Here is a 25,564-nt window from a genome sequence, read left to right on the forward strand (position 1 = left end):
GCCACTGAGTGCCCCCTTTCTACTACCCGGTCTGCTCCTTGGCCTGGTCCTGACTTCATAGAGCCCTCTCTCTCGGGAGTGGGAGGGACTGGGGGCTCCAGCTAGCTACCTGGAAGCTTTCTGCAGCCAGGCTCATAGGGCTGGCCTTGCTGATGCTTAGGCATCTGGTGAAACCTAGAGCCCCTTCTCAGCATAATGGTTTTGAATGCATGAAACAAAATGCAGACAATTAACAGGGAAAACCAATTGCATTGAAATGCAGTTGTTAAAATATTAAAAAACAAGTTTGTGATATAGTAGTGTATGGCTCATTATTAACACATTAAATAATAAAATTAGAAGCAGGTCTAACAACCACCTTAATTTTGAAATAGTGATGAATCCAAGTGCAGTTTTGAGAGAGAGCAGTAGCAACAATGGGCTGTGAGAACACCTGTACTATTTGTTCTTGATAGATTCATGTGCACCAACACTTGTGGTTAGTTGCTTATATTTGAAATGGAAGGGAATGGATAGGATTTCCCTATCCATGTCCAGGAGTCCCTGAATTCTGTGTGGAATCCCTAGGGTTCCATGGGCCTAGGTAAGAACTGTTTAGCTGGCCTTTGTAGAGAGGAGAGAGTGGCCCTGGGCTGATAGAGGCACAGGGTTCCTGGGGACAGGGACTGGCTGCAGGGCAGCATCACACCCTCCATGGGGGCAGGCCCCACTCCTGACCATCCTGTTCTCACTGTGGGATACTGCATCACCTTGGAAAGTTGCGGTGTGGGGTGGACCCGTGGGGGCTGGGGGCTTATTCTTTTGGTCTCACTGATGTGCAGAGGTGTTGGTCCACCAGCCCCTGCTGCTGCTCCTTGGGCTGCTGTGCATATGCTCAGCCGCCTGCAGAAAAGTGTGCCATATTTATGCTGGGACTGGGGATGGCATGGCTTTTGCAGTTTAAGCCCCAGGTGCCAGCCAGTTAACCAGAGCTCAAGCAGAATCCAGTTGGAGATGTTTTGTTGGCACATTTTTTGCTGAATTTGCAGGGAGAAGTCACCTGTTCTGGCCTTGGGCCCAACAGTCTCTCTGGGGGTTTGACTTATGCCATGAAGAATCAAAGGGCATGTCTCTCTAAACCTTGATCTGGGGGTGTCTGTAGTAATTAATGATGGAGCACATTGCTTGCCTGGTGGCTCATGTTGAGCTGCCCTTCCCCCATGCTCAGAGCTCAGCTAAGGGGTGGGCCAGGGCTGGACTTGGCTCTGGCTGTGCCCTGTGAAGGAACTGGTATTATTAGCTGACCCTGGTGAGGTCGAGTTTCCTCACAGTTGCAGCCGAGTACCAATTTCCCAGCTTGACTTGGGCCAACAAGTCCCTGCCTGGGGCATTGCAGAAATGAGACCTTTTATAGGCTCTCTGAGAGCTGACACCTGGTATGTGTAGGGAGGGAGGCTGAAGCAGAGGAAGGGGGTTGGTGGGAGGTGGGAGATGAAGTGGGCAGGGCTGGGCTTTGTAGGCTTGAGGGCCGAGGTGTGGCATATTCAGCTGGTGGCATTTTCATTGGTGATGGGTCCAGATGGATGGGGGGCAACTTTGGCTGAGGCTGACCGTCACAGTGGCCTCCACAGTGCTGAGATGATTCTTCCCTGTGCTCCCCACACGGCCCCCACCGTGGACTCTCCTGGATGACAGGAAGATGTGGGAAGTGGCAGGGGACGCCCAGGCATGGGTGCTGGCAGCTGCACTTTCGGTTCCTGACTGTGGCCAGCTGGGGTACTGTCATGTTTACACGACAGCCTTCCTTGGGCCTCTCGCCTGGCATCCTTGTGTCTGAGTGTGCAGAAAAGAAGCCCAGCTTTGAGGAAGTCCTGGCTGCCTGCTTTACCCATCCACCTGCCTCAGAGGGTTGTGAGTCCTGGGGGGGAGCATGGATGCCCAGCTGGGGAGGGTGTCCATCACCCCACCACCCTTCCTGGCCATGCTGGGGCACTGGGGTTCTGCATCCCACCCACTGCCCAGTTGCATGTGCAGCCATCATTCACCCAGCAGGTGTTGATTGAGCTCTTGTGCAAGCCTCAGAGCACAGCAGCAACCAGAGCAGACACAGAGCTCTGCCTTCGTGGTGCGTTTTGCATTCTGGTGGGCGGAAACGGACGCCACCAACAAACTCTTGTGACATTTATATTAGGAGGTGACACACATCATATTAGGGACCCAGCCAGAAGAAGACAGTTAATGTGAGGTAACAGAAGAGAGCTCAATGAGGGCCAGTTTACAGAACTGTGGGCAGGTCAGGGGACCAGGAGAGAGAAGGAAAAGCTGACTAAGAGCCTAGCAAGACCTGTGCTATGGGTAAGGGTGGCCTGGCCAGACCTGCTGGGGAGGGAGCCAGGGGATGCCAGTCAGAGGTGAGGGGCCTGCCCTACTCCATGCCTCTCCTGGGCACAGCGGGTTGGAGAGTGCATCCAGAGAAAGGTTGGAGAAAACCCAGCACCTGTGCTCAGGGAGAAAAAGAGGCAGGGGTGAGGAGGGCAGGGGAGAGAATTGCAAGTTTAAGTAGGGAAACCTGGGAAGGTCACCCCAGAAGGTGGCATTGGAGAAAGATGTACAGGAGGGGTCCCCTGCTCCAATGTCCTAGGTGTGAGGGTCAGGAGCTCTGAGCGTCCCAAGGCGGGCAATTTATAAGCAGGAGGTGGCTGAAATCTCTTCATGGCTGCAGGGCTGTGACGAAAGTTTCCATTTCCCCATCTGGCTCTCATTGCAGGTGTCTGAGGTAGAACCCCCCTTCTCCTACCTTGGTAACTACACCAGCTCTGAGCTATCCCTGCCCTCCTCCACAGTTACCACCTTCCCTGGCACGCACACACCTACCTGAGAACCTGCACAGGCCCCTCCTGCACAGCCTGCACGTCCCACCCTCTCTGACCTCTTCATCTTCCTGTGCCAGCCCCACTCTAGCCACACTTCGGGGTCCAGCTCTGTTTTCTGGGACTGCCCATGCAAACTAGAATAAATGGACTCCTTCCATTTATTCATTCATTTTGCAGATGTTGGACATCTGCTTTATCCTAGGCACTCTTAGTTCCCAGGAATGAGACAAGGTGCTTGCCCTCACAGAGCTTACATTTTAGCTGGAGAGACCACAAGCAAATGAGTACACAATGTTAGGTAGTGAAAGGGGATTCCACGCCCGTGCAGTGGGGTGGGGGCTGACACAGATGGAGTGATTAGGAAACACCTCTCAGAAGACGGAGACAGAAAGTGAGAAAGGGAGCCCCGTGGGTCCTGGGAGGAGCAAAAGTCCTCAGGTGGGAGCAAAAGACCCCTAGTTGGAGTAGTCAATGAGAGGGAGGGGGAAGGGGTATGGTATGTATGAGTTTTTTCTTTTTTCTTTTTTTCTATTTTTTTCTTTTTCTGGAGTGATGTAATTATTCTGCAAAATAATAATGGTGATGAGTACACAACTATGTGATGCTATTGTGAGCCATTGATTGCTCACCAAGTGTGAAATGTTCATATATTAAGAATGTTCATGTTACATGTTGATTGGTTTTATTAATAAAAGAAAAAAAAGAGCCCTAGTTGGGAGCCTTGTGGTGTGTTTAGGGAAGAGGGAGGATGTCCTTAGCCAGGGGCTGGTGAAGTGGGTAGGCCGATCCCTCAGGGCCTTTGGGTGGGGGAATGAATTTGCATTTTGTTTTAAATTCTGTAGGAAGCCTTGAGACTATGGGTTGGGGAGCACTTGGTGTGATTTTCATTTTCAAGGGATCCTTCTGGCTGTGGTTGGAGAAGGGCCGAGAGCATTGGGAGATCCCTGTGGGGTTCTGGAACGTCCAGGCAGGAGATGGGGAGGAACCACACTGGGGGTGGCCCTGGGGACAGGGAGAAAGCCTGGGTTCTGGATGTCTATAGAAGATTGAGCCGACAGGACTTGCTGTGGGATGGAAGGTGAATTGAGAGAGGACCGAAGGATGACCCCAAGGTTTTCAGCCTGAGCAAAGGGACAGAGATGGGAAAGATGGTGAGGGAGACAGGGGTATAGGACTGTGTGGTGCCCACTTAGTTTGAGCTCACTGCCATCTGAGAGGTGCTGCGGGGCAGGCAGGCACAATGTATACCTGGGTGCTACGGGAGGGTGCACTTAGGGAGGAGGCTCCTGGATGGAGCCCAGGGTGGCCCTGCGTGGAGGCTGAGCCAGGAGGGAGGAGACAGTGAGAATGGAGGAAGCTTGAGGGTTCAGCAGAACCCAAAACGACCCTTGGAGGCCAGACGAGGTCTGGAACCTACTCTGTGGGCTCTCTGGGAACCTGGTACTGTGGGCCAAGTTGTGCATGTTTCAGTGGGTGGGAGTCCTGGGCGGGGCAGGGGAATCTGCAGTTTGCAGAGAAGGAGGCAGAATGCAGGGTAGTGGCAGCCCATGAATGCCAGGGTTCCAGTATTGCCTGGGCCAGACCCAACCTGACTGTTAGTTCAGCCAGATCGAGGACATGTGTCGAATGTGCGGGTGTGTCTACACCATCACAGACGCTCCCTGAGACCATGGCTTCGCCTGCCCACCCCAGTTGAGCAGACCCAGCTATCCATCCTTTCCACTTACATGGTTGATGAGCCTGCTATGGTCCTCAGGGACCAGTTTCGGGATCACAGGTTGGCTGTTTGCTAATGGGGGTCCAGGGCAGGCTCATCCTCCTGTCGGTCACCTCAAAACCGCAAGTGGCGGCTGTGCCTGGTGGTGCTGATGGAGGCCCTTGTGGCTATGTCTTTGCAGACCCTCCTTCTGGCTGGGGAATGAGACCCTGAAGGTGCCGCTGGCCCTGTTTGGCCTGAACCGGCAACGCCTGTGTGAGCGCCTGCGGAAGAATGCGGCGGTGCAAGCACGCTCGGTTGTGCTTCTGCAGGGCGGGGACGAGACACAGCGCTACTGCACAGATACTGGGGTCCTCTTCCGCCAGGTGAGCATCCTAGAGGTTTTCTGGCCCCTGAGGTGTCCCCACTGTGGACCTATCCGCTTCCCTCCAGCCTTAGGCCTGGTTGGGAGGGAGCAGTTTCACCCCATCAGGGAGCCTGGAGATACAGAGAAGTGATATTCCAGGGGGCGCAAGTAGGCAAGTCTACACGGAGGAGGCTGCACTGGCTGTTGGCTTGGAAGGCCAGGGTGAATTTCCACAGGTCGAGATGGGGGTGTGGTAGGCAGCTGTCTATGGCCCAGCCTGGGCTGGGGCAGCTCCTCCAGACAGGGCCCCGAACAGCAGTTAGTGGCTGGGGTGGACGCTGATGACCCTTGACATCTCACCGGGGAACCTCCCGGAGGTTCTGGGATCCTGTGAAGCAGTGGGTAGCCTGGCTGCAGGAAACCAGCAGGGATGTGGCAGCCTTGGCCAACTATCCCTAGCAGCCCTTGGTCCCTAAGAACAGGAGTAGAGACGCTCAACCAAGGGGTTTCCCCAGGACACCAGGGGTGCCTTGAAATGGTGCACCTACTTTATAGGTAAGGAGTCTGAAGCCTAAAGAGAAAATGGCCTGTTGAGGGCTGAAGCTGGCATTGGAACCCCATCTTCTGACTCCTTCCCATGGGGCCCAGAGCTGGGGCCTGGCCATAGTGGGGGCAGGCAGAGCGTAGAAGATGGGGCCATCCAGAGTGTAGGCCAGGAGGTGGCAGGGGAATGCGAAGGGAGCTGAGTGGTGGAGGGGAGGTAGGCTCCCCACTGGACCTGTGTATGCGGGGGACACTGGCTGGCTGGGAGCCAGTGCTGAATGTGATTGCAGGGTGTTTTCTGCTGAAGGCACCTCTTGTCCTTTCTAAGGTTCTTTCCTTTGCCATGCTGGAGATTACAAGCCTGTGATGAGAGGCATGAAAGCTTAAATGTTTTCTGAATAGTCTTGATGCTTCTTGAAGGTTTAAATATTCTGTGGTTTAAAAACCGATTTCCTAAATTCATCTCTTGGCTCCCTTACTGATGTTCTTCAAGGATAATTTTAGAAGAGATCCTCCTCCACCTCATACCTTTATACATTTATTTTAGCTCAGCATTTATTGCTAAACACGGAAGTCATCAGCTGCCCTGGGGGTGGGAGAAGGAAGTAAGAAGTCCTAAATGGAGGAATCCATTTTGGTGCAGATGCGTGGCCTAGGGATCCAAGGCAATGTGTCATCTGTCCTGCCTGTAGCCATGGGGGAAAGAGAGGCACAGGTCAAGCTAGACGAGTGGGGCTGGATAGGGGCCATGATCCAGGATGCCCTGTCATGGACCTGCCATGGAGGGAGGTGGGATGGGGCACATGTGTGAGGCCCACCTGATCAGAGAGGGCTCTAAGCAAGGACAGAGGAGTGAGACAGGCTGCCTCTTATGGGAGAATGAGATGGGAGAACACACAAGTGCAGAGGCAGCGGCGGACTGAGGGGCTGTGCAAGGCTAGGGTGTGGTTTCTGGGGGGAGGCAGACCTGAGCTGGTCTCTGGGGTGCAGGTGGGAGGACACTCTGGTTGGCACCCCATCTCCATCCAGCCAGCTGGGTAACAAGATCCTTGTTATCACCCCAGGAGTCCTTCTTTCACTGGGCATTTGGCGTCACTGAGCCAGGCTGCTACGGCGTGATTGACGTTGACTCCGGGAAGTCCACCCTGTTTGTGCCCAGGCTTCCTGCCAACTATGCCACCTGGATGGGGAAGTAAGGAGCACTGCAGGTTATGTTTTGGGGTTGCTGGGGGCTGTGGGATAAGGACAGGGCAGGCCTGTTGGTGGGAAGGAGGGAGGGACAGTGGTCTCTCTGTGCCAGAGCTCCACCCCTGACTGGGAAGGAACCTCAGAGCAAGAACTGCACATGTTGGGGTGAGGGGATCTGTTGTTGGAGATGTAGTTTGTTAATCTTGGAATTCCAACTTTCTAGCTTTGTTAAGATGCCTGAGGCTCTGGCCCCAGTGGTGTGTCACTTCTGCGTGGCAGGATGCATGTGCGTCCCACCTTGGTGTGTGTGTGTGTTGGGGAGGTGGTTAAAGAGGGAGAGCAGCCTGGGGCCCTTCTCTGAGGTTCATCACTGATGGGCAGGCCCTTGGGACTCAGTTGTACAGGCCTCAGCCTCCTCATCTGTGAGAAGAGGTCTAGGGCTGTGCATGGGAGAATAGTCAGACCACGGGCCTAGCAGTGCTGAAAGGCTGCCCCTTCCCCAGCATCCCTAGCCCTGGCCAGCTCCAGGGCTCCTCTGCTGTGCCACCCTTCTGAGGAGCCATTCCTGCCTGCTCAGAGGCACTGAGACAGTAGCTGTGCATAATTGAGAAGATGTGACGTGATCAGAGGATCCTGCTAGGAGCTTCCCTTCTTCCAGCCTGTCCTTTGTGCCTGGAGAATAATTATTCTGGGCTAATGTAGAAATTGCAGCCTTTGCTGCCTAGTGTCACAGAATACTCCCGGCCAGGCGGGCTGGCGAGTCTGTAGCTGGTTTGAGTGATAAGTTGCCTGGCTTTGCAGGGACCCTGCTTGCTGCCGAGGGCTGGGGTCATGGCAGGGCTTTCCCGTTCTCCCTGTTTCCCCTCTGCTTTACCCCCACCCCCACCCCCCACCAGCTAATCACTGTGAACTTTATAGATTCCTTTGTGGGTCCTGCCCCTGCCTCTTCTGCTATCTTGGGGTGAAGGTATCAGGCTGGCAAGCTGGTGACCGTCCTGCCCCAGGGCTGCTTGGCAGGATCCCAGCCTGACCCTGAGCCTTTCCTTTCCTGAAAACTCTGCTTAAGCAGAATCAGCAGCAAACAGGAAGCAGGTCCGGCTTCTCCTAGGAAGGGCCTTTCCTGCAGCTGGCTTGGCCCTTGGGAGGGAGGGTGAGTGTGGACGCGCCTCATGCAGCTGGCCTTTGGACTAGATGCTGGGCCACCACTCAGGTCCAGGTCATCTCAGAGGCAAAGGTTTCCCTGCTGGATAAGGAGCAACTTCCCACTGTTCAGATACCAGGTGTAGGGTGGGACGCTGGGAGGTTGCCCTGCCAGCAGGGACTCCATGAGTCCTCCCAAGGTTCGGGTTTTCCTGAGGACTCCAGTTCCCTATGGCCTCAGACTTGGATGGGGAGAGCAGGGAAGGCAAAGATGGGGAGGAGACCAGGCCCCATGGATGTGTATCTATCACCCTGGGGACCCCTCTGCCTACCCTGTCAAAACAGGTCCAAGGCAAGTGTGGGGTGGCCCCACCTCTCCCAGCTCTCGCCTCCCTCTCCTGCCATGGTCTTTGTTGTTGACGGTAGAAGTAACCCCTTAGCAGGACATTGCTGGCTGAATCCTAACTGCTCCGGTGTGAAAGGTGAGTCAGGTTCAGTGACCTGGCTTGCCTGACTGCTTGGCGGGGCCTCTCTGCCAGCTGCACGGGGAGTAGAGGGTTTCTAGTCACTGCCTGGGGTCTCCAGTGCTGTGTCTGTGGAACAACATTGCCGAGCTCACAGGGTGCCTCGAGGGCTGCAGTTACAGTGATGGTCATTGTGACCCTAAAATGAGGTGGCCCTGATTTCAGGGGTTGGGGGAAGATAGATTGTAATTTCCAAAAATGGTCAAGCACTATTCTTTGCCATTTTCGATCAAGAGGTGGTATCTCCTTTTTCTTCTGCTCAAGCTTGGTCAGACCTTGTGCCTGCCTTAATGAGTGAAGGTGGTAGTGCCACTTCTGAGAAGTGGGGCTTCTGAGGCTTGATCATGAAATCCAAGGTGACTTCCACCTGGTGCCCTTTCCTGGGGCGCTTGCCCTTGGGAGCCAGCCTCCATGTTGTGAGGAAGCCCATATGCAGAGATGGTGTGCAGCAAAACCGAGGCCCCAGCCAAAAGCCAGCACCAACCACCAGACATGAGAGTGACTGAGGTTATCTTTCCAGTGAGTTCTCAGACTTTGTGGAGCAGAGATAAACCATCCTCACTTTGTTCTGTCCAAATTCCCACCCTTCAGAACCTGTGGGTGTGATACATGGTTTTTCAGGCCGCTGTGTTGGAGTAATTTGTTATGCAGCCCTGGTAAGTGAAACAACCAGTGTGTAAGATTCATCACTGAGTTCAGGGGTGAGAGGATCCTCCCTGATATCTTCCCCAGCCCAAATGATCACATGAGCAGAGTTGTGGCCTCAGCCCTTCCTAGGAGTGGCACATCCCAGGAGTAGCTGGGGTCCCCGTGTTGCATGACCCTTGACTCTGGGTGGCCCCCTTGGTTTTGATCTGGTTACCATCATCTCCCTGGCTCAGACTCTTCTGAGGTGCCCCACTACTCAGAGACTCAGCCACAGCAACCAGGGCAGAGGCCTCCATCCTTGACAGCTGGACAGATGGTGGTGGAGGAAGATGCCTTCAGGGTGGGTCTGACCAGGGCCTCAGCAGGACCTCCCCTGGACTTCCTATCTGAAGAGGTGGCAGCTCTGAGTGCACAGAGGCTCTGTCTCTGTGTTTCCTTCTTCTTTGGAGAGCCAGCTCTCATAGAGGTCATGGCATGCCTGCCTGCTCGTCCATTGCTTGAGGGTAGACTTGTTCTGGGCTGTGGGAGGAGAGGCCTGGTTCCTGCTTGGGGACTCCCCAGCCTGGTGGGAAACCCTAAGCCCATTTCACCATGTTTACCCACAATTGCCATCTGGGAAGCCAAATGCTACTTGACTTGAGGGTTTAAAATCCAGAATCTGGTTGGTCAGGGAGCATCTGGTCACAGTTGGCTTTTTTGGAGCATAATCTTCAAATAATACAGGAGTAACGTTCTGTGCCTTGGCCACCGCTGGGCTTCAGAGTGGCTGTTAGAAGTTCTCCTTTAATCTCTCTCCACTCTGCCGAGCCAGCTGCCTGTCCAGTGTGGACATTTATGCTCAGGTGACCTTTGTGGGTAGAGGTAGGTCTGCTGTGGTGGGAAAAGGCTCCATGTGTGGGTGAGAAGAGATCCTGGCCCCACAGCAGAGAGAGGGACCCCTGTCGCCTGCAGACCTGGCTGCCCACTCTGGCCTTCCCACAGGCCTCTCCTTTCCTCTGCTCTGGGGTGAGCCTTCAGGAGAGAAAGCTTGATGTAGCCAGGCAGTGGCGAAGTGAGGGGGTTTGTTGTTTGGGGGTGGAGTTGGGCAGTGGGCAGGATTGATCAAATAAGCCTTCTTTCAGCCACTCTCCTAATCGATGAGGCACAGAGAGTGAGGCTGCTGGGATTACCTGGCTTTGCAATCAAACCCCACCCCCCAGACTGAATATTTGGCCTTCAGCTCCTCAGCTTCCTTTTCAGTCTCTCTCTGATGGCTTTTGAAAATCCATCTGGCAGATATTGCAATCCAAAGTCACCCAGGGAAACACCGCCCCCGCCTGCAGGATCTGCTGCTTCCTGCATAAATAGTCTGGCCTGTTGTCAGCACTGCAGATGCCCAGGGGGCCATGGGCAGCCAGGGCTTATCCCTGCTCCAGGACCCTTTTGGGACAGGAGGAGGGTGGCTTCTAATTTGTTTTCATTTGGAATCTTGGCTCACAAAAGCATGGTTCCTTATGACACTATAGCATTTCCCATCAACCCCTATCTGAATCGGGCTTAGCTGGTGGCCACTTGGGCTGAAGTGTAGGGGAGCCTCTGAGCAGGTGGGAAATTACATCTGATTTGACACCCGGGAGCGCATGAGAGTTAATGCCTGGGCCAAGTTGGGGGTCCATCTCAGAACCTTTGTGGCTTGACTTTATCCTGCTCCATCCCTAGCTGAGACCTCAGCTGTGGGGTTGGACGTGAGACAGTAGTTCCTGGCTGGGATTTGCACGGAGGGGCACACATTCTGCTGGGGGACCTGTTTGGGCTTCAGGATGCCCATGAGGAGTGGGGTGAATGAGTTTCTCCAGGGCTGAAGACTGTAGGCTCTGAACACTTCTCCTTTTTGTATGGGAGACCTGGTATGTGTGGTGTGTTGCAGTTTGTGTGTGCTGTGGATATATGTGTATGTGGAGGTGTGTGTTGTGTGTATGTGTGTGCTGTGGTGTTTGTGTGTGTGGTGTATGGATATGTGTGTGTGGTGTGTGTGCATGCAAGAGTGTATGTGTTTGTGTGGTGTGTGTGACTCCTTTATATGATTTTCACAGCCCCTGTTCCCCCCCCACCAACACACACCTTGTGTTATGAGGCCTGAGGCTGCCTCAGCCTCCCTAGGGCCTCAGCCTGGCTCCCTCCTCTTTCAGGGAGGGGTGTAGAGCACAGGCCTTCCTGAGAAGGGACTGAATTCCTTGGCTCCTACCTCAGGTGGTTCTGGAACTTCTGATCGTGGGTAACCTGAGGCCTGGCTGGACGATTGACAGACCCTGCCATCTGGCACCACTCCTGGGGCCCTGAGGCCTGGGGGCACTCAGAGACCTCATTTTGATCATCTCCCCTTCCTTCCCTCACCCCTGTCACCCCCTCTGAGTTGTGCTGCCATGCTCTGGCTCATTCACGGCCGTGGCCTCCAGGATTGGGCGCCTGCCGCTGGGGAGAGCTCTGTGGTTCCCTTGTCAAGCTGATAGAACCTTGAAATGGTTGCCGGCTCCCATCCTGGAGCAGGTGTAGAGGCATCCGTGGAGAGCAGAGTGAGAGGCAGCAGCGCTGTGTGTGGCTGAAGGCAGCCCAGGCAGCCGGAAATTGATGGTGACTGCTGTAATTTGGCCCTGTTATTTATTCATTAACCGCGTGCAGGTGGTCAGCTAGTCAGCAAGACCTGCGCTCGGAAATTTCATTTTCTGGGAGGTTCCATTGTGTCTGCCTTGTGTGGGACTGATTCATCGTCTCCTTCCCATAGGAGGTCCCGCGTGCAGAGTCAGCCCTCACTGCAGAGTGAGCAGGCATTGAGTCTGACCCCGAATTCCTGGAAAGGCCCTCCCTAGTTCATGCTGGGCCCAGCCGCTGGTGGCGAGGCCTACGAGGGCTCAGGTCCCTGGATGCTGGCCTACTTCTGAGGTCATGAGCTCCTCTGAGTTGGGACATCACTTCCTCTGTTTTTTTTTTTTACATGGGCAGGCACCAGGAATCGAACCCTGGTCCTCTGGCATGGCAGGCAAGCATTCTTGCCTGCTGAGCCACCGTGGCCTGCCCACTTCCTCTGTCTTGCCGAAGCTGTCCCTTCTGCTGGGAGGCAGCGTTTCTGGGGAGGGTCCAGCGTCTCTGTTGGCTCATCCTGGTTCCCCATCCTGGTTCCCCAACTCAGGACGACCCTCTCCCAGTCTGGTTGTTTCTATTTGTGTCTCCAATAAGATGGGTCCTGGTTTGAGCTACCCTTGCTGGGCCCCAGACCATGCAGGTTACAGGCTCTCTGTGCAGCCCCTCACCCCACCCCAAGGCCTCCAGCAAGTTTCTAGCCACCCAGTGACCTTTCTGGGAGCTTTACAGGGCTCCTGTGGACCTACCTCCCCTCTTAACCTCTCCTTCCCAGCTATGGATCACTCCTGCTGCAACTTTGATGGCTGATTCGATGTGGTGGCCTGGCATGCTTCTCTGTCAGGGTGACATTTAAATGATTTTTTTTTCCTTTACCACAGTTAGCCCTAAAAAATGAAAGATAAGTATACTCAAACTTAATTATCTCTGCCCTTTTTAAAAAGAAAAAAATGCAAAGTGCCAGACAAAATGCTCATAGCTTTTCGGGTTTTATCTGTCAGATCATCATTTGTCGCAAGTGGGGCTTCTGAAGCTGTCAAAACGTTCCTGTCACTTTAGACCTGTGTCTCAGGGAGGTGATTTTTGGCCCTTGTGTCCCTGCTCATGCTCTGGCTGAGCTGCGCCCTTTGCCGTCGTAGGCTGAGGGTATTTGGTAGATCTGGAACCCCATGTTTACATCCTCCTGGACACTGGGGTGGCACCAGTGGAGCTTTCTACAGGCCAGTTTGCCCTTGCCCCTCCTTGGCTCCCTATGGTAAGTGGTATGGTTTGAGATCAGCAAGAGGGGGACAGACAGGTAGGCACATAGCCCTGGGACCACCCATAGATCACAAGACCCTCGTTTTCCCGTCCCCTTTGCCCTCTCTCCCTTACTTCCAGTTCTCCCATCCCCCTACCTCTCCAGTCCCTTCCCTTGTTTTCTGCCACCCCCACATCCCCTGATTCCACCTGGTCAGGACCTTGGCCTCAGGTTTATTGCATGGAGACATTCCCAGACCGCAAGTCTCCTAAGACTCATGGTGAGGTGTCTTGAGTCATGAGTGAAGGTGAGGACAATCCCAGTGTCTTTCCTGGGCACGGGAGGTTGGGTGAGCTGGAGGTTCAGGGCTTCTAAGGTAGTTGAGGTGACTAAGTCACGTGCCCACACTAACGGCTGATAGGTGGTATGCTGACACAGGGCCTGGCTCCTCTGGGAAGTCATTTCTGAGTCCTGAAGTTCTCTTACTTACTTCTTCCCTCTGGGCCTCCCCAGCACAATATTACCCCCTTCCCCCCAACATGCCCCCAAGTCACCTGCTCACCCTGAGAGCCCAGGAAGTACAACTTGAAAACCATCTGCTCCCCACCCTGCCAGGCCTCTTTTAGCTCTAACACCTGGTGACAATGATAATATAAGGCCATAGCCTGTTGGGGATTGGGACAAGGACAGAGCATATCCCCTCATGGTGATGTGGTGTCCATACTTCAGACAGCATGGAGTGGTATGTGTATGTGTCATTGGAGCTGGCTTGTGCCATCTTCTCCCCATCAGTAAGTGCTCCTCCCCATGCAAGCTCTGTTACCAGCAATGACATTGATTCAGAGAGGCTGGGGTGGGGTGGTGGCTTGCTGGGCCCAGGCTGGAGCCCTGCCCAGCATAGCTGGGACCAGGCTGGAGCCCTGCCCAGCATAGCTGGGACCAGGAGGAGTCTTGGAGGTGGGCAAGGGCTCCCAGCCATGTCCACTGTCTCTTTATCTTTTTACAGGCTCCTTTTTTAAGAGGTGATGAGTAAGCTTGAATTTTTCTCATCACATTGAGTAATACTGATATCGACTTTTTAAAAATGTTAATCACATGTTTACTTTCCTTATTTAAAGAGGTTCCATTGCAGGCTGGGAGGCAGCTTGTTTCAAGTTTCAGAGAGGGATGAGCTGGCTGATGGCCTGGGTGGGCTCTCACTGGCACTGGAGAGAGATGACAGGGGTCCATCTGCAGTTGTTGGCTGCAGGCTGCCAGGCTCAAGGACTTAAAGGAGGGCAGATAGGCTGGACTTCAGGGAGGCAGATCTGGTTCAGTGGTTGCTCTGTGGCCTGGTGCTCTGTGGCCTTCTAGTCTGTGTTGGGCAAATTCACTCAGTACTAGGTGTTGGCCACAGTAGGGATGGGCCCAGGACTTGGCAGGAAGGTAGCTCATGATGAGCCATGGCCAAGCCCTCACCTGAGATTCCCTGTGCTTCTCTTTGAGGATCCATTCCAAGGAGCACTTTAAGGAGAAGTATGCTGTGGACAACGTCCAGTACACAGATGAAGTAAGTAGTAGCTGTTTCCTCCTTTTTCTTAGTGCATCTGCTTCCTTCTGGATTGCTTCTACTCTCTTGCCACAACCTGACAGAACGTTGGGGGACACCAGGTGCAACTGCCATTCCCCACCCCACCCCCAGGTATGCTCTTAGTTGGAAATGGCAAACAGGAAACCTCCACCTCTAACTGCTCCAAGAAAACTGTTGCTTTGCGTGGCCGCGTACCTGACTCAGTGGGTGGAAGTGTCTGGTTACCAAGTTGTTGCATGAGGGGAGGAAGTCTCTGAGACTCTGGGTGAGCCTGTAGTAGGAAGCAGAAGGTCTGACCTAGGTCACCTCCAAGCTTGGCTTGGCCTTCCATGTGTCATAAGGTCCTCCCCACAGATCCTCATGGGCTGTGGGTGCCACTGTCAGGATAGCTGCAGACTGACAAGGGTCTGTGAGCGGAGAGGGTTGGGGCGTCTTAGCTTTGCTCTCTTTCCATGTGTGGTTGCCCAGTGGGTTTGTGTGGCCTGGGTAATGCATGACTGTTCTGCTGAGGCTCTAACTCTGTCCCAAATCAAGGCTGACCTCCCTTCTGGCAGAGATGAGATACAGCAATGAGCCCTGTGGTCTCTTTGGGAGGCTACTCCTTGGGTGCTGTCCCAAACCTGTACAGATCAGTGCTGGGAAGAATAAGAAACACCCAGAAATCAATAACTGCTGCTTGAGGTCCAATCTGGGCCTGGCAGGAACAGCTGATCGGGGCCCTCTCAGTGTCACTTTTTCCTAGAAGATGCCACATGTGGACAGGCTAAGAAGGGCTGGAATGCACTATGGAGTTGGCCAGGGGAACCAGCCTGCTGGTGGCCATGCAGCTCCCCTCTCCTCTGGGCAGGGCACAGCCTGCTCTGGAGGGTGATGGCACCATATCCTGGCCGAACTCAGTGCTGCGAGAAGCTGGTCTGTCACAGCTGGTACCAGATGCTGGCACGCCTACTAGGGGACAGACAGTGCACCTTCATAAACATGTGTGCCTCGGCCCCACAGGCCAGCTTTCGTTCCACCCCGGGTGCGAGCAAAGCCCTACTTCTAGGTCTGCTGTCCTGGGATGCTGTTCCCACAGCTCCCACTAGCTGACTCCTCCCCATCTTCAAGGCTTTTAAGCCCACTGCATCCCTGTCAGCTTCTGTCCACACCGGTGCCCTCGTGAGCGCTTGGGACATGCGGATGAGTTGTGGACATCGTGGATGCTGGCTCTGTTTTTTTTTTTTCACTCCATTGTTTGTTTATTTTTTGTCTTTTTATTTTTCTTACTCATCAGTCCTTACACTGGATGAAGGGAGTGTCAGTCACAAGATTTCCACAATCACAGGGACAAACCTTAAACACTCTATAGTTATCCAATCACCTTCATGAATCAAGGCTATTGAATTACAGGTCAACAGTTGCAGGTGTTTCCCTCTACTACTCCAATACACAAAAACTGAAATAAGGTATATCTATATATTGCATAAGAATAACCTCCAGAATGACCTCTCATCTATATATTTGAAGTCTTTCAGGCACTGAAACTTTATTTTGTTTCATTTCTCTTCCCCCCTTTGGTCATTTACCTTCTTTTAGATTAAGTATGATTCCATTTTTTCTCCTTTAGTGGCCTGTTTGCTATTTCTCCTTGTTATGTGAGGGATAATTTAGTACTTAGTACTTAGTTACGTCTTTAACTTATCCCATCTACTCTGTGCAGCATAAAGACCTTGCAATGGAATACTTTTCTCTCTCCTCCTGGCCTTTGTGCTATTTTTAGCGTACATTTTACTTCTGCTTGTGTTTGTGTTGTTTTTTTTTTTAACTTTTTTTTACTGTATTATATAACATATATACAAAGCGAAGAAATAAGAAAGCAGGAGTTTTCAAAGGACTCTTCAACAGGTCAGATCCCAGTTTGTCATGGGCTACCATATGATCCTCTCAGATTTTCACTTCTAGCTGCCCCAGAACATAGGAGGCTAGAGGGCTTAAATACTTCTTCATCATCACAATTCACATTTTTTCCTTCTTTTTTTGTGAACAATAGCCTATATGCAAAAAAAGCTATAAATTTCAAAGGAGAGCACCAAAATTAGTTGTAGAACATATTTCAGACTTTGACATGGGTTATAATTTCGCAGTTTTGGGTTTTTACTTCTAGCTGCTCTAAAATACTGAAGACTAATCATCAATTTAATGATTCAGCATTCATATTCATTTGTCAAATCCTGTCTTCTATGTATAATTCTACCATCACCTTTGATCTTTCCATACCTCTCTTTGGGGTTGTTTGGGTTATGGCAATTCTAAATTTTTTGTATTGGAAGGGTCTATCACTAATATGGGGTAGGGAGATGGAGCTACCTGATATTCTGGAGAGGCTGGACCCTCTAGGTGTCAGGACTTATCTGGACCAGGGACCCATCTGGAAGTTGCAGGTTTCTGGAAAGTTACTCTAGTGCCTGGCACCCTTGTGGAATCTTATAAATTGCCCTAGGTGTTCTTTAGGATTGGCTGGAATGGTCCTGGTTGGGGGTTGGCAGGTTATGATAGGTAGCAAGGTCTAACTGAAGCTTGTGTAAGAGCGACCTCCAGAGAAGCCTCTCGACTCTATTTGAACTCTCTGGCACTGACACTTTATGAATTGCACTCTTTTCCCCCTTTTGGTCAGGATGGAATTGTTGATCCCATGGTGCAAGGTCTGAATTCATCCCTGGGAGTCATCTCCCACGTCGCCAGGGAGATTTTCACCCCTGGATGTCATGTTCCACATAGTGGGGAGGGCAATGATTTCGCTTGCAGAGTTGGGATTAGAGATACTGAGGCCACATCTGAGCAACAAAGAGGTTCTCCAGAAGTAACTGTTAGGCATGCCTATAGGTAGTCTAAGCTTCTCCTCTGCCTACATAAGCTTCATAAGAGTAAGCCTCATGATCGAGGGCATGGCCTGTTGATTTGGGTGTCCGTAAAGTTTGATACAGTAGCAGGAGATTCCCTGATGGTAAAGTTTAATAGTTCCATAGTCTTTCTCCCCTCCCTCAGGGGATCTTGTCAGTACTTTTGATTATCTGCTTAATATACTCTGGGATGTTTACTAGACAGGATGAAAGGACTTCTTTCTTATTTTGTGCTTCCTGTGTTTCAGTTGTTCAAATGAGCTATACAGATAGGTTGAATTAGATTATGCAGTATAGAAAATTTCAGTTCCATATCAAATAAACCTTTCTTCCACTGGTCTCAAGGAGTATGTGTGGTTCTAAAATATAGACACTGTCTTCCGTACCCCTATGTTCTGAATTACTTTGACCCCAACCTATTCGGCTTCATTCTTATCTCTAAATATCAAGTTATATATATAAAACAGCCTCTCAAAATCCTGAAGTAATAATCACCACTCTGGACTTAATGTGTCTGCTCTAAAAGCTTGCAACCTATGCCCTGTTTTCTTTTAAGCATTTTCTAAAGGTGATCATACCATTGTTATTTTTTTTGTTTCTGGCTTATTTTGTCTCACCAAATATCCCACATGTTTATTCACATCATTGCATGCCTCACGACTTTTTTCCTTTTTGTAACAGCACAACCTTCATTCATAAGTATACACCATCGTTCACCAAACTACTTCTCCGTCAGTCAGCCACCTGCATTCATTGAGCGTCATGTAGAGGGCCCAAAGTCCACAGTCCATCAACATTCTCAATTTTAGATAATTTCATTGTTCCCAAGAGACAGAAAACCAATAAACGCACCCTCGCCAAATAGGAGGTCTAAACCTCCTCTTAACTCTTGTCCCTTACCCCGTTATTTACCTCTGCTGTTGCTCTGGTAGTGCTGATGGTTTCCTTTTGAACATAGCTCATAGCATGCAATAGCAGTTCTCCCCGTGCACCCTGGACTTAAACACTCTTAATTCAAGAATCATATCTTTGAAGTAATTCTTACAAGAACCCATTTATATTCCTAGTATAAGTCAGTGGGACACGTAGGTCTATATATATATACAACCCCTTTCAGTCTTGTTCATCTTCAATATAGTAATATTACTTCTAGACCCACTAGAGAATCACCTTTGCTCCTGTCTATTTCCTTACATTGGAGTTCAACCTCATTAGCTCACAGTTCACCCATCTCTAGCTTCTGTGTATCTCTAAGTCCCCTGAATTCTGTATTATAAGTCTCTGATTGTACTTTTAAGCTGGTCATAAAAGTGGACTCATACAGTATCTATCCATTTGTGTCTAGCTAACTTTACTCAGCATTATGTTCTCAGTGCTCATCCATCTTGTCATGTGCTTCAGGACGTCATTTTGTCTTACTGCTGCATGATATTCCATTGTATGTATATACCACATTTTGTTAATCCACTCTTCTGTCGATGGGCATTTGGTTTGTTTCCATCTTTTGGCAATTGTGAATAATGCTGCTATGAACATTGGTGTGCAACTGTGTGTTTGTGTCATTGCTTTCAGCTCTTCTGGGTATATACCAGGTAGTGCTTTTGCTGGGTCATAGGGCAACTCGATATTTAGTTTCCTAAAGAACTGCACTGGCTGTGTTTTGATCTGCTTCCTGCCTTTTACTGTCTTGCCTCCTGGGCCCAGTTCTTTTCCCTCAGATGTTCTCCACCCTCGTGTTTTCCCCTGCCCACTCCCAGGGCCCTGTGAGTGTCAGAGCTGGGTGAGACCCAGGGCCGTGCTGCAGTAAGGAGTAGTGGGGGAGATGACAGCAGGGTGAAGGCCCCACAGTGAAGTGGTACCTGGTCAGTGTTCCCCAGGGAGCCGTCTTCGGGCTGCAGCTGTTTTTTGCTGGCACCTTCTGCAGTTGCACCATGGAGAGGGGGGAGCTTTCAGTGGGTTCCTATTTTTTGTCATGTGTGTGAAGCATCATGCTTTTGGGGTTGACTCACGGCATCTAAAAAGTCTATTAACATGCACGTGACCTATGGTATTAATCTCTTTGGATGTAGGATCTGAAATTGACTGAATGTTTATTTGCATGCCCCAACAAGGTCACCTGTCACTTCTCTTGTGCTTCTAGGTTAGAGGGAAGAACCCTACTCATTCTTAATTCTGATTTTGTTCGTGACCTTCTCCCTTGGCAGGTGTGTCCTCCTCTCCCCCCAGAAGCTGCGTCTTGACATTGGTGCCCTCTGGGACCTTGACTCTTCCAATCTCCTTGTATGACACCTGGAGGCAGCAGCCTGGTGTGGGTCCAGGCCCATACTTGCCGCAGCCATGGCCTCTGGATGCTGTGTCAGAGCTGTCTTGGTGTCACGGCCTCCCCAGCCACTGTCTGACATTTTGTTTTTATAAGTGGGGGAAGAAAACCAACTCCATTTATACTGTGGTGTTGGAAGAGGGGAAGGAGTATGGTCTATAATTGCAGAAAAATAGAGGAGGGCTGAATCAGAAAGTGTGAAGTCCTTAGCATAGAATTATCACCTTGCAGACCAGCTCCTCCTCAGTCTCTAAAGGCAGAATTCTAAATGAAGGCTTTGATAGAGTTCAAAGGATAGAATCTCTGGGGATCAGGAGCTTTCTTCAGCACTCCCTCAGCACTGCTGTTCTGAAGCACTTTTATTATTTCTGTTACTGTCGTGCTTACTGGAAGTGGGCTGGTGTTGACAGCGGACAGGTCCTTTAATCTGGGGCAGCAGCTGCATTTCCAGTCACATCAACAGCTCCCACATTCTGGGTTGAACCACGAAGGGAGGTACAGAGGCTCAGAGAGGCAAAGGGATTTGTCCAGGGACCCTTTGGTGTGTGTCTCCAGGACCCTTGGAACCCAGAGTTCCTGCCCTCAACCACACACTTGCCCTTTTACATGTGTAGGACCCTTCCTTGGAGGGGTCACTGGCTCGAAGGTCTTTCATTTCCTGTGGCTTGAGATGGAGCCTGAAATGCAAGTTGGGAGGTATTTCCCAGTTGCTTGTAGTAACCAGACCTCAAGCCCAGAAGTGGGGAAAGGGACAGGAAGCCCCTTATGTTAGGGAAGGTTCCCCCAGCCCAGCTCCCCAGCACTTGCCCCATTTGACGTCAGGCAGCCTTGGCCATCTGTGGCAGGTCACAGTGAGAGACAGATGACAACAGCTCATGCACCCATCTTTTTGGACAGGCAGCGGTGAGACCACCCTTGGGCCACGGCTGGCTACTTGGTACCATGTATAAAATGTAGGTACCTGATGTAGCAATCCTGGTTACCTAGTTCTGCTCTTCCCCACTGATAATCCTGAGTTGGAATATTGAGAAGGTAAAGCAAATGGTGGCTGTCTGAGAAGGGGCACCCAGGAGAACCCTGAAAGAGAACCTTCGGGGCATTACAGTAAAGGCCCAGAGCCCGGGCTGCTGTTCATGACCAGGGGGAGTTCGAAGATGAAGACATTTTATACACTTGCTCTCTTTGATGACACGGGGCAGATGTGGGAGGCATCAGGGTTACAGACTCAGATACAGGCAGCATGTCAGTGCGACACTGTGGTGGTACAGTGATGGATGCCACCTGTCACTCCATGTGGGAGGCAACAGGGAGCTGTGTGGACTGCATCCAGACCAGGGACAGCCCATACTTCTGAACGGGCAGCCGCTACGTGGTACAGCTGGCTCAGGATGGCTAGGTATTCCAGTGTTCATCATATCCAGATTTTGCTGTTTCCTTATTTTTTAACTTCAGAAACAGATTCAAAAATTTAAAAGCTTTGCAAAGGAAAGCAAACTCCTTTGTGGATCCGATTTGACCCCTATGTGTACCCCTGTTTCCGGAGACTGCATGACACATAGTTTGAAAAGCTTCCACATTTGCAGGGGTAAACTCAGGCATGGGGAGCAGTGCTGACTTTCTCAGTGGCACAGGAGAAGGCAAGCATCCAGCCCCTTTCATAGGATTACACTCAACAGTGGGCGCCGCTTAAAGAGAGGCCTGTGGGTCACTGGCCAGGTGTCCATGGGAAACCTCTGCTTTTCCTCAGGAGTCTGAGGAGTTCTGTGTGTGCCACATCTACCTCATCCTGCTGGAGGACCCACACCTCCTGGGGAATCCGTGCTGCCTGTGGCATGGAGTCAGGCAGGGGCACTTACCAGCAATGGTCTATGATCACCAATGGGTCCCCAGCCACACCGTGGAAGCGAGGCCCTGTGTTGACAGAACCATGCTGTCGTGCATGCCGGGGCCACATTTCAAGTGGCTGCATTGCGTTCTTTTAATTTTCTGAGACAGGGAATTGGGATATGCTGACAAGAGCATGGTGCCAATGGGTTTCCCCAGGAAAGGCGCATGGCGTTGCCAGCCTGGAAGAGGTGCTGTGGTTGCAGAAGGACCCAGGGTACATCCATCCACAGCCCCTGCTCTCCCTGCTGGGGCTCCATCTGTGCATTAGGCAGCCCCTGAAAGGGCTACCGTCTCCCATCCCTAAGCTGCACGTCCTAGAGCCTTTGTGGAGAGACAAGCCATCAGCTGCACATTTGTTACCCTGTTTCTCCCTCCCAAGGACAGTGGCAGAGACAATTCCCAACTGCCGTAATTGACAGCTGGCTTGTGCTGATGAATGCGCCTTCTCATGGCTACGAAGCACGTGACAGCACACCCAGGGCTTGCTTGCTTTTAATGAGACCCCTCCCCTAGGAGGGGCAGGGGGAGGGGAGGGCTCAGCCGGGCCTTGCATTTGGGGAGCGCACGTGCAGACCGTGGGCTTTAGTCATTCTCCTGCGCCTCCCTGGTAAACAAGGGAGATGAGCCTCATCAGTGGCTGCTGGGAGGGCCCTTTGGCCTGAACATCAGAAACCTTGACAAGGAACCTGGCCTTCACCTCGGCAGTTCCACTGGGTCGAATGAAATGTTTTTCTTTGGAGGAAATAAATTTCCAAGGAACTCATTTTAAGGAAATACTCAAAGCCTATATACAGGAATGTTCATCATCATAATCTTCATAATAGGTGATCGTTAGAAGTAACGTTAAGTGTCTGCTAGAGAAATGAATAAAATAAACTATGCTACATCCATCAAGAGAGTATACAGCCAAAGGATCGTGTCTGGGCTTTGTGCTTTTCAGCTGTGAACCTGGGCGAGTTATCTAACCCATAAGCCCTTCTCACTGTAAAATCGGGGTCATCGCAGTAGCAGCAGCCGGCGAGGTGGGGTGGGGGGTGAGGAGGGTGGGGAGGGGGGAGAGGGTACGGGAGGTGCATGCGGGAAGCCGTTGCCCCGCCATCCTTGGGCATCCCCCACGGCAGTGGCCACTAACAATTGTGTGCTTGAAGAATGTTTAATTACAGGAAAGAAGTGAAGCAGGTAACTTCATATGCTCCAAATGCCATTACAATCTGTGTTTTTCTGCGCGGAGATGAAAAGACGAGAAGGAAATATTATCAAAATGTTACCAACGGTTGTCTCCAGGGATGGGATTGTGGGTGCATTTTATCTTTTTATACCTTTTGGTGTATTCCAGGTTTTCTCAGGGAGCATCTCAGTATTAAAAACACATGTAGACATATGCCAGAACTCATCGAAGTGTAGACTTTAGATATGTGGAGTTTAGCGTATGTCAGTAAAGCTGTAAAGCAACAATAAGTCCTTCTCACTGCCAGTGTCTCAAGGGTGTTAAGACAGGTTGTGTGTGTGTGTGTGTATGTTTGGAGGCTGCAGAGAGGAGATTGCGCTCTGTCCTGCGGGGCCCACATACAGGGGGGGTCTCAGTAGGCAGGGCAGGATGAGGGGTGGGGCTCTGAGGGAGAAGAAATTGCCCCCCACCAGCTTGTGTGGCTCACACACAGGAGAAGGCAAGTATTCAGCCCCTTTCACGGGGTCCCACCCAACAGCGGACACCCCGTGAGGAACGACATTTGTTCAGGAGGCCGTGGGAGGTGTCCACGGGAAGCCTCTGCATGTCCTCAGGAGTCTGAGGAGTCTGGGGTCCAGGTATCCAGGCTGATGCAGGGCGTGAGCTGTTTCCTAGGGGACTGATTACTTTTGGTGGACAGCGGGGGGGGGGGGGGGGGCTCCCAGTCTGAGCATGGATTTAGGAAGTGGCCCCGAAGGCAAGCAGGCATCTGGGCCAAAGGGAGAGCATAAGCAAAGGTGGGGGCCCCATCATTGAAAGGCTCGGGGCAAGAAGCCCCCAGCCTTGAGGAGGATGGAGAGCAGGATGTGGGTAGGGGCCAGAGGGTAGGGTTGGGGGAGGGAACTCCTGCAGACTGGGAGGTGAATATTGGGTAGGGAGGAAAGGCATGACATAAAGCAGGTGAGCTGCTGCTGCCTGACAGCTGCTGGGGTCCAGGTCTTGTAGGAAGGACTTGGCAGAGGCCTGGGTGCTGGTCTCCTACAGACTGGGCGTTTGGATCCTGGAGCCTGGAGTCTGTGGTTGTGGGAACTGTGCTGTGTTCAGGGTTTGAATTCCTCTCTACCACTTGATGCTGTATGACTTCCAGGAGTCCCGTCCCCATTCCAACCTTGAGTTCCTCATCTGCAATTTGGGGACAGTGACAACACTATAGTTTGGAGGACTTGCGCAATAAATGTGAGCCATTGTTACTAGGGGACTGGTTGCCTCCGCCAGACCTCCTCCTGGGTGCACTAAAGTGGGTGTCTCTTTCTGACCTTTCAGATCGCCAGTGTCCTCACGGCCCGGAGTCCCTCGACGCTTCTCACTTTGGTAAGTGGTGTCGTGGGGGATTGGGGGGCGGCCTGCCCTTGCCAAGGTCAGGGCTGGAGAGAGGGTTGAAAACTCACCAGGGGGCAGGCCACTGTGGCTCAGCAGGCAGCTTCTCGCCTGCTATTCTGGAGACCCGGGTTTGACTCCTGGTGCCTGCCCATGCGAAAAGAAAACCCACCAGGGCAGTGGGAGACTTCGTCTGGGTGGCTGGCACATCCAGGACCACGTCCTGTGTGTTTGGGGCTCCGTGGGGCATGCTGGGTCCTGTCACGAGGCCACTGTGAACAAGACCCCACACCCAGTCCGGTGGCTAACGCCGGGCTGGAAGGTGTACTTGTCAGGTGAGCTGGTAGAAAGTTATATGGTCAATAGGGTTTGAAAACACATGCTTGGCATCTGGCTGGGCAGTAGCTGTGAGGCCACAGATATTGAACCCCAGCAGAATGTCTCACACAAGTGTGTTTACCTACATTTTTTTTTTGACCTTGAGAGTTTCAGATAAGAAGAGTGTACAACTCTGCTTCCCTCCCAAAGTGACCCTTCATTCCTCTGTTAATTGATTTTTACAAAAATAGCTTTTCTTTGTTTTTTTTCAGTACTTGCAGTAGTCTCTTTTTTCTGCTCGCTGTTTTGATGGCTAAGAAAGAAGGTTATGTTAGATGATTATAGTCAGATGGTCGGATGTGTTTTACTTGATGTCTACAATCAGATACTGAATGATGTTCTTGGGGAATAGGTGGTGATTTAAAATGCCTTGCCTCTCCGAGGGTGGCAGTTTTTCTCTGAATCCCTTGTTTTGCCTCCGTGCCTGTCAGAGTTTCCTCCTGGAGTAAAGGCAAGGAATGTGATAGCCTTTGTGGTGTCATCCTGAGAAAGGCCCCTTCTGCCTCCCTGGGTCAGGCCTATGTCTCTTTAGGGCCTGGTAGTGCCAGCAGGGAATATGTACGCACCCACGGGTGGGGAGGGCAGGCTTGTGGGGCGGTGGGGGGAGGTCCCAGTCCTCACCTCTCCTCTCCTGGTCCCTGCTCATAGCCGAGCAGCTGGAGCTGGTGGCAGCAGGTGCTCCGTCCTGGCTGCAGATGGAGGCCTTGGCATGCCCCTGACCTTTTTCGTGGCACCTCCTGCTTCCTTCCTTTTTAAACTGTGCGTGAGGTTTGCCCCTGAAAGGAAGGAGAGCCCGCCCTTGTTCTGGGGCCCAGTTCATTTCTCTGGAAAAGGGATGAGAAGTGGGGGATGGATTTGCCAGGCTGGCGTCAGGGCTTGGTAGGCTCCTTGTGACTCATCTGAGCTCTCACGCTCCCTCTCTTCACAGCACGGTGTCAACACGGACAGTGGCAGCGTCTGCAAAGAGGCATCGTTCGATGGCATCAGCAAGTGAGTCCTGGGGTCCCTGCATTCTGTCCTGCTCCACCCTCCATGGGTTTGCATCTTTACCAGCAAGTCTTTTCCAGTCTACAAACTAGACGTGAAATGCACAGGCAGGAAGACTCCAGAGAAGGGTTAGAGTGGACATTTTGAGGCACGGTTAGAGAAATAGTTTGCCTAAAGTCACCCC

The 25,564-nt window shown here is 51.8% G+C and overlaps 1 protein-coding gene across 2 annotated transcripts in view; it reads left to right on the forward strand.

Annotated features, from left to right (window-relative positions):
- PEPD (peptidase D) overlaps positions 1-25,564 on the forward strand; it is a 131,989-nt gene that overhangs the window by 3,183 nt on the left and 103,242 nt on the right. The window contains exons 2-6 of one of the 2 annotated variants that reach the window (XM_077132228.1): positions 4,751-4,934; positions 6,523-6,650; positions 14,300-14,363; positions 23,962-24,009; positions 25,322-25,383. In XM_077132228.1, the coding sequence (XP_076988343.1) occupies positions 4,751-4,934; positions 6,523-6,650; positions 14,300-14,363; positions 23,962-24,009; positions 25,322-25,383 (486 nt within the window). The remainder of the gene's footprint in view (positions 1-4,750; positions 4,935-6,522; positions 6,651-14,299; positions 14,364-23,961; positions 24,010-25,321; positions 25,384-25,564) is intronic. The other variant, XM_077132229.1, reaches the window with a different exon arrangement.

Source organism: Tamandua tetradactyla, chromosome 16, assembly GCF_023851605.1.
Source record: "Tamandua tetradactyla isolate mTamTet1 chromosome 16, mTamTet1.pri, whole genome shotgun sequence".
Lineage (NCBI taxonomy): Eukaryota > Metazoa > Chordata > Mammalia > Pilosa > Myrmecophagidae > Tamandua > Tamandua tetradactyla.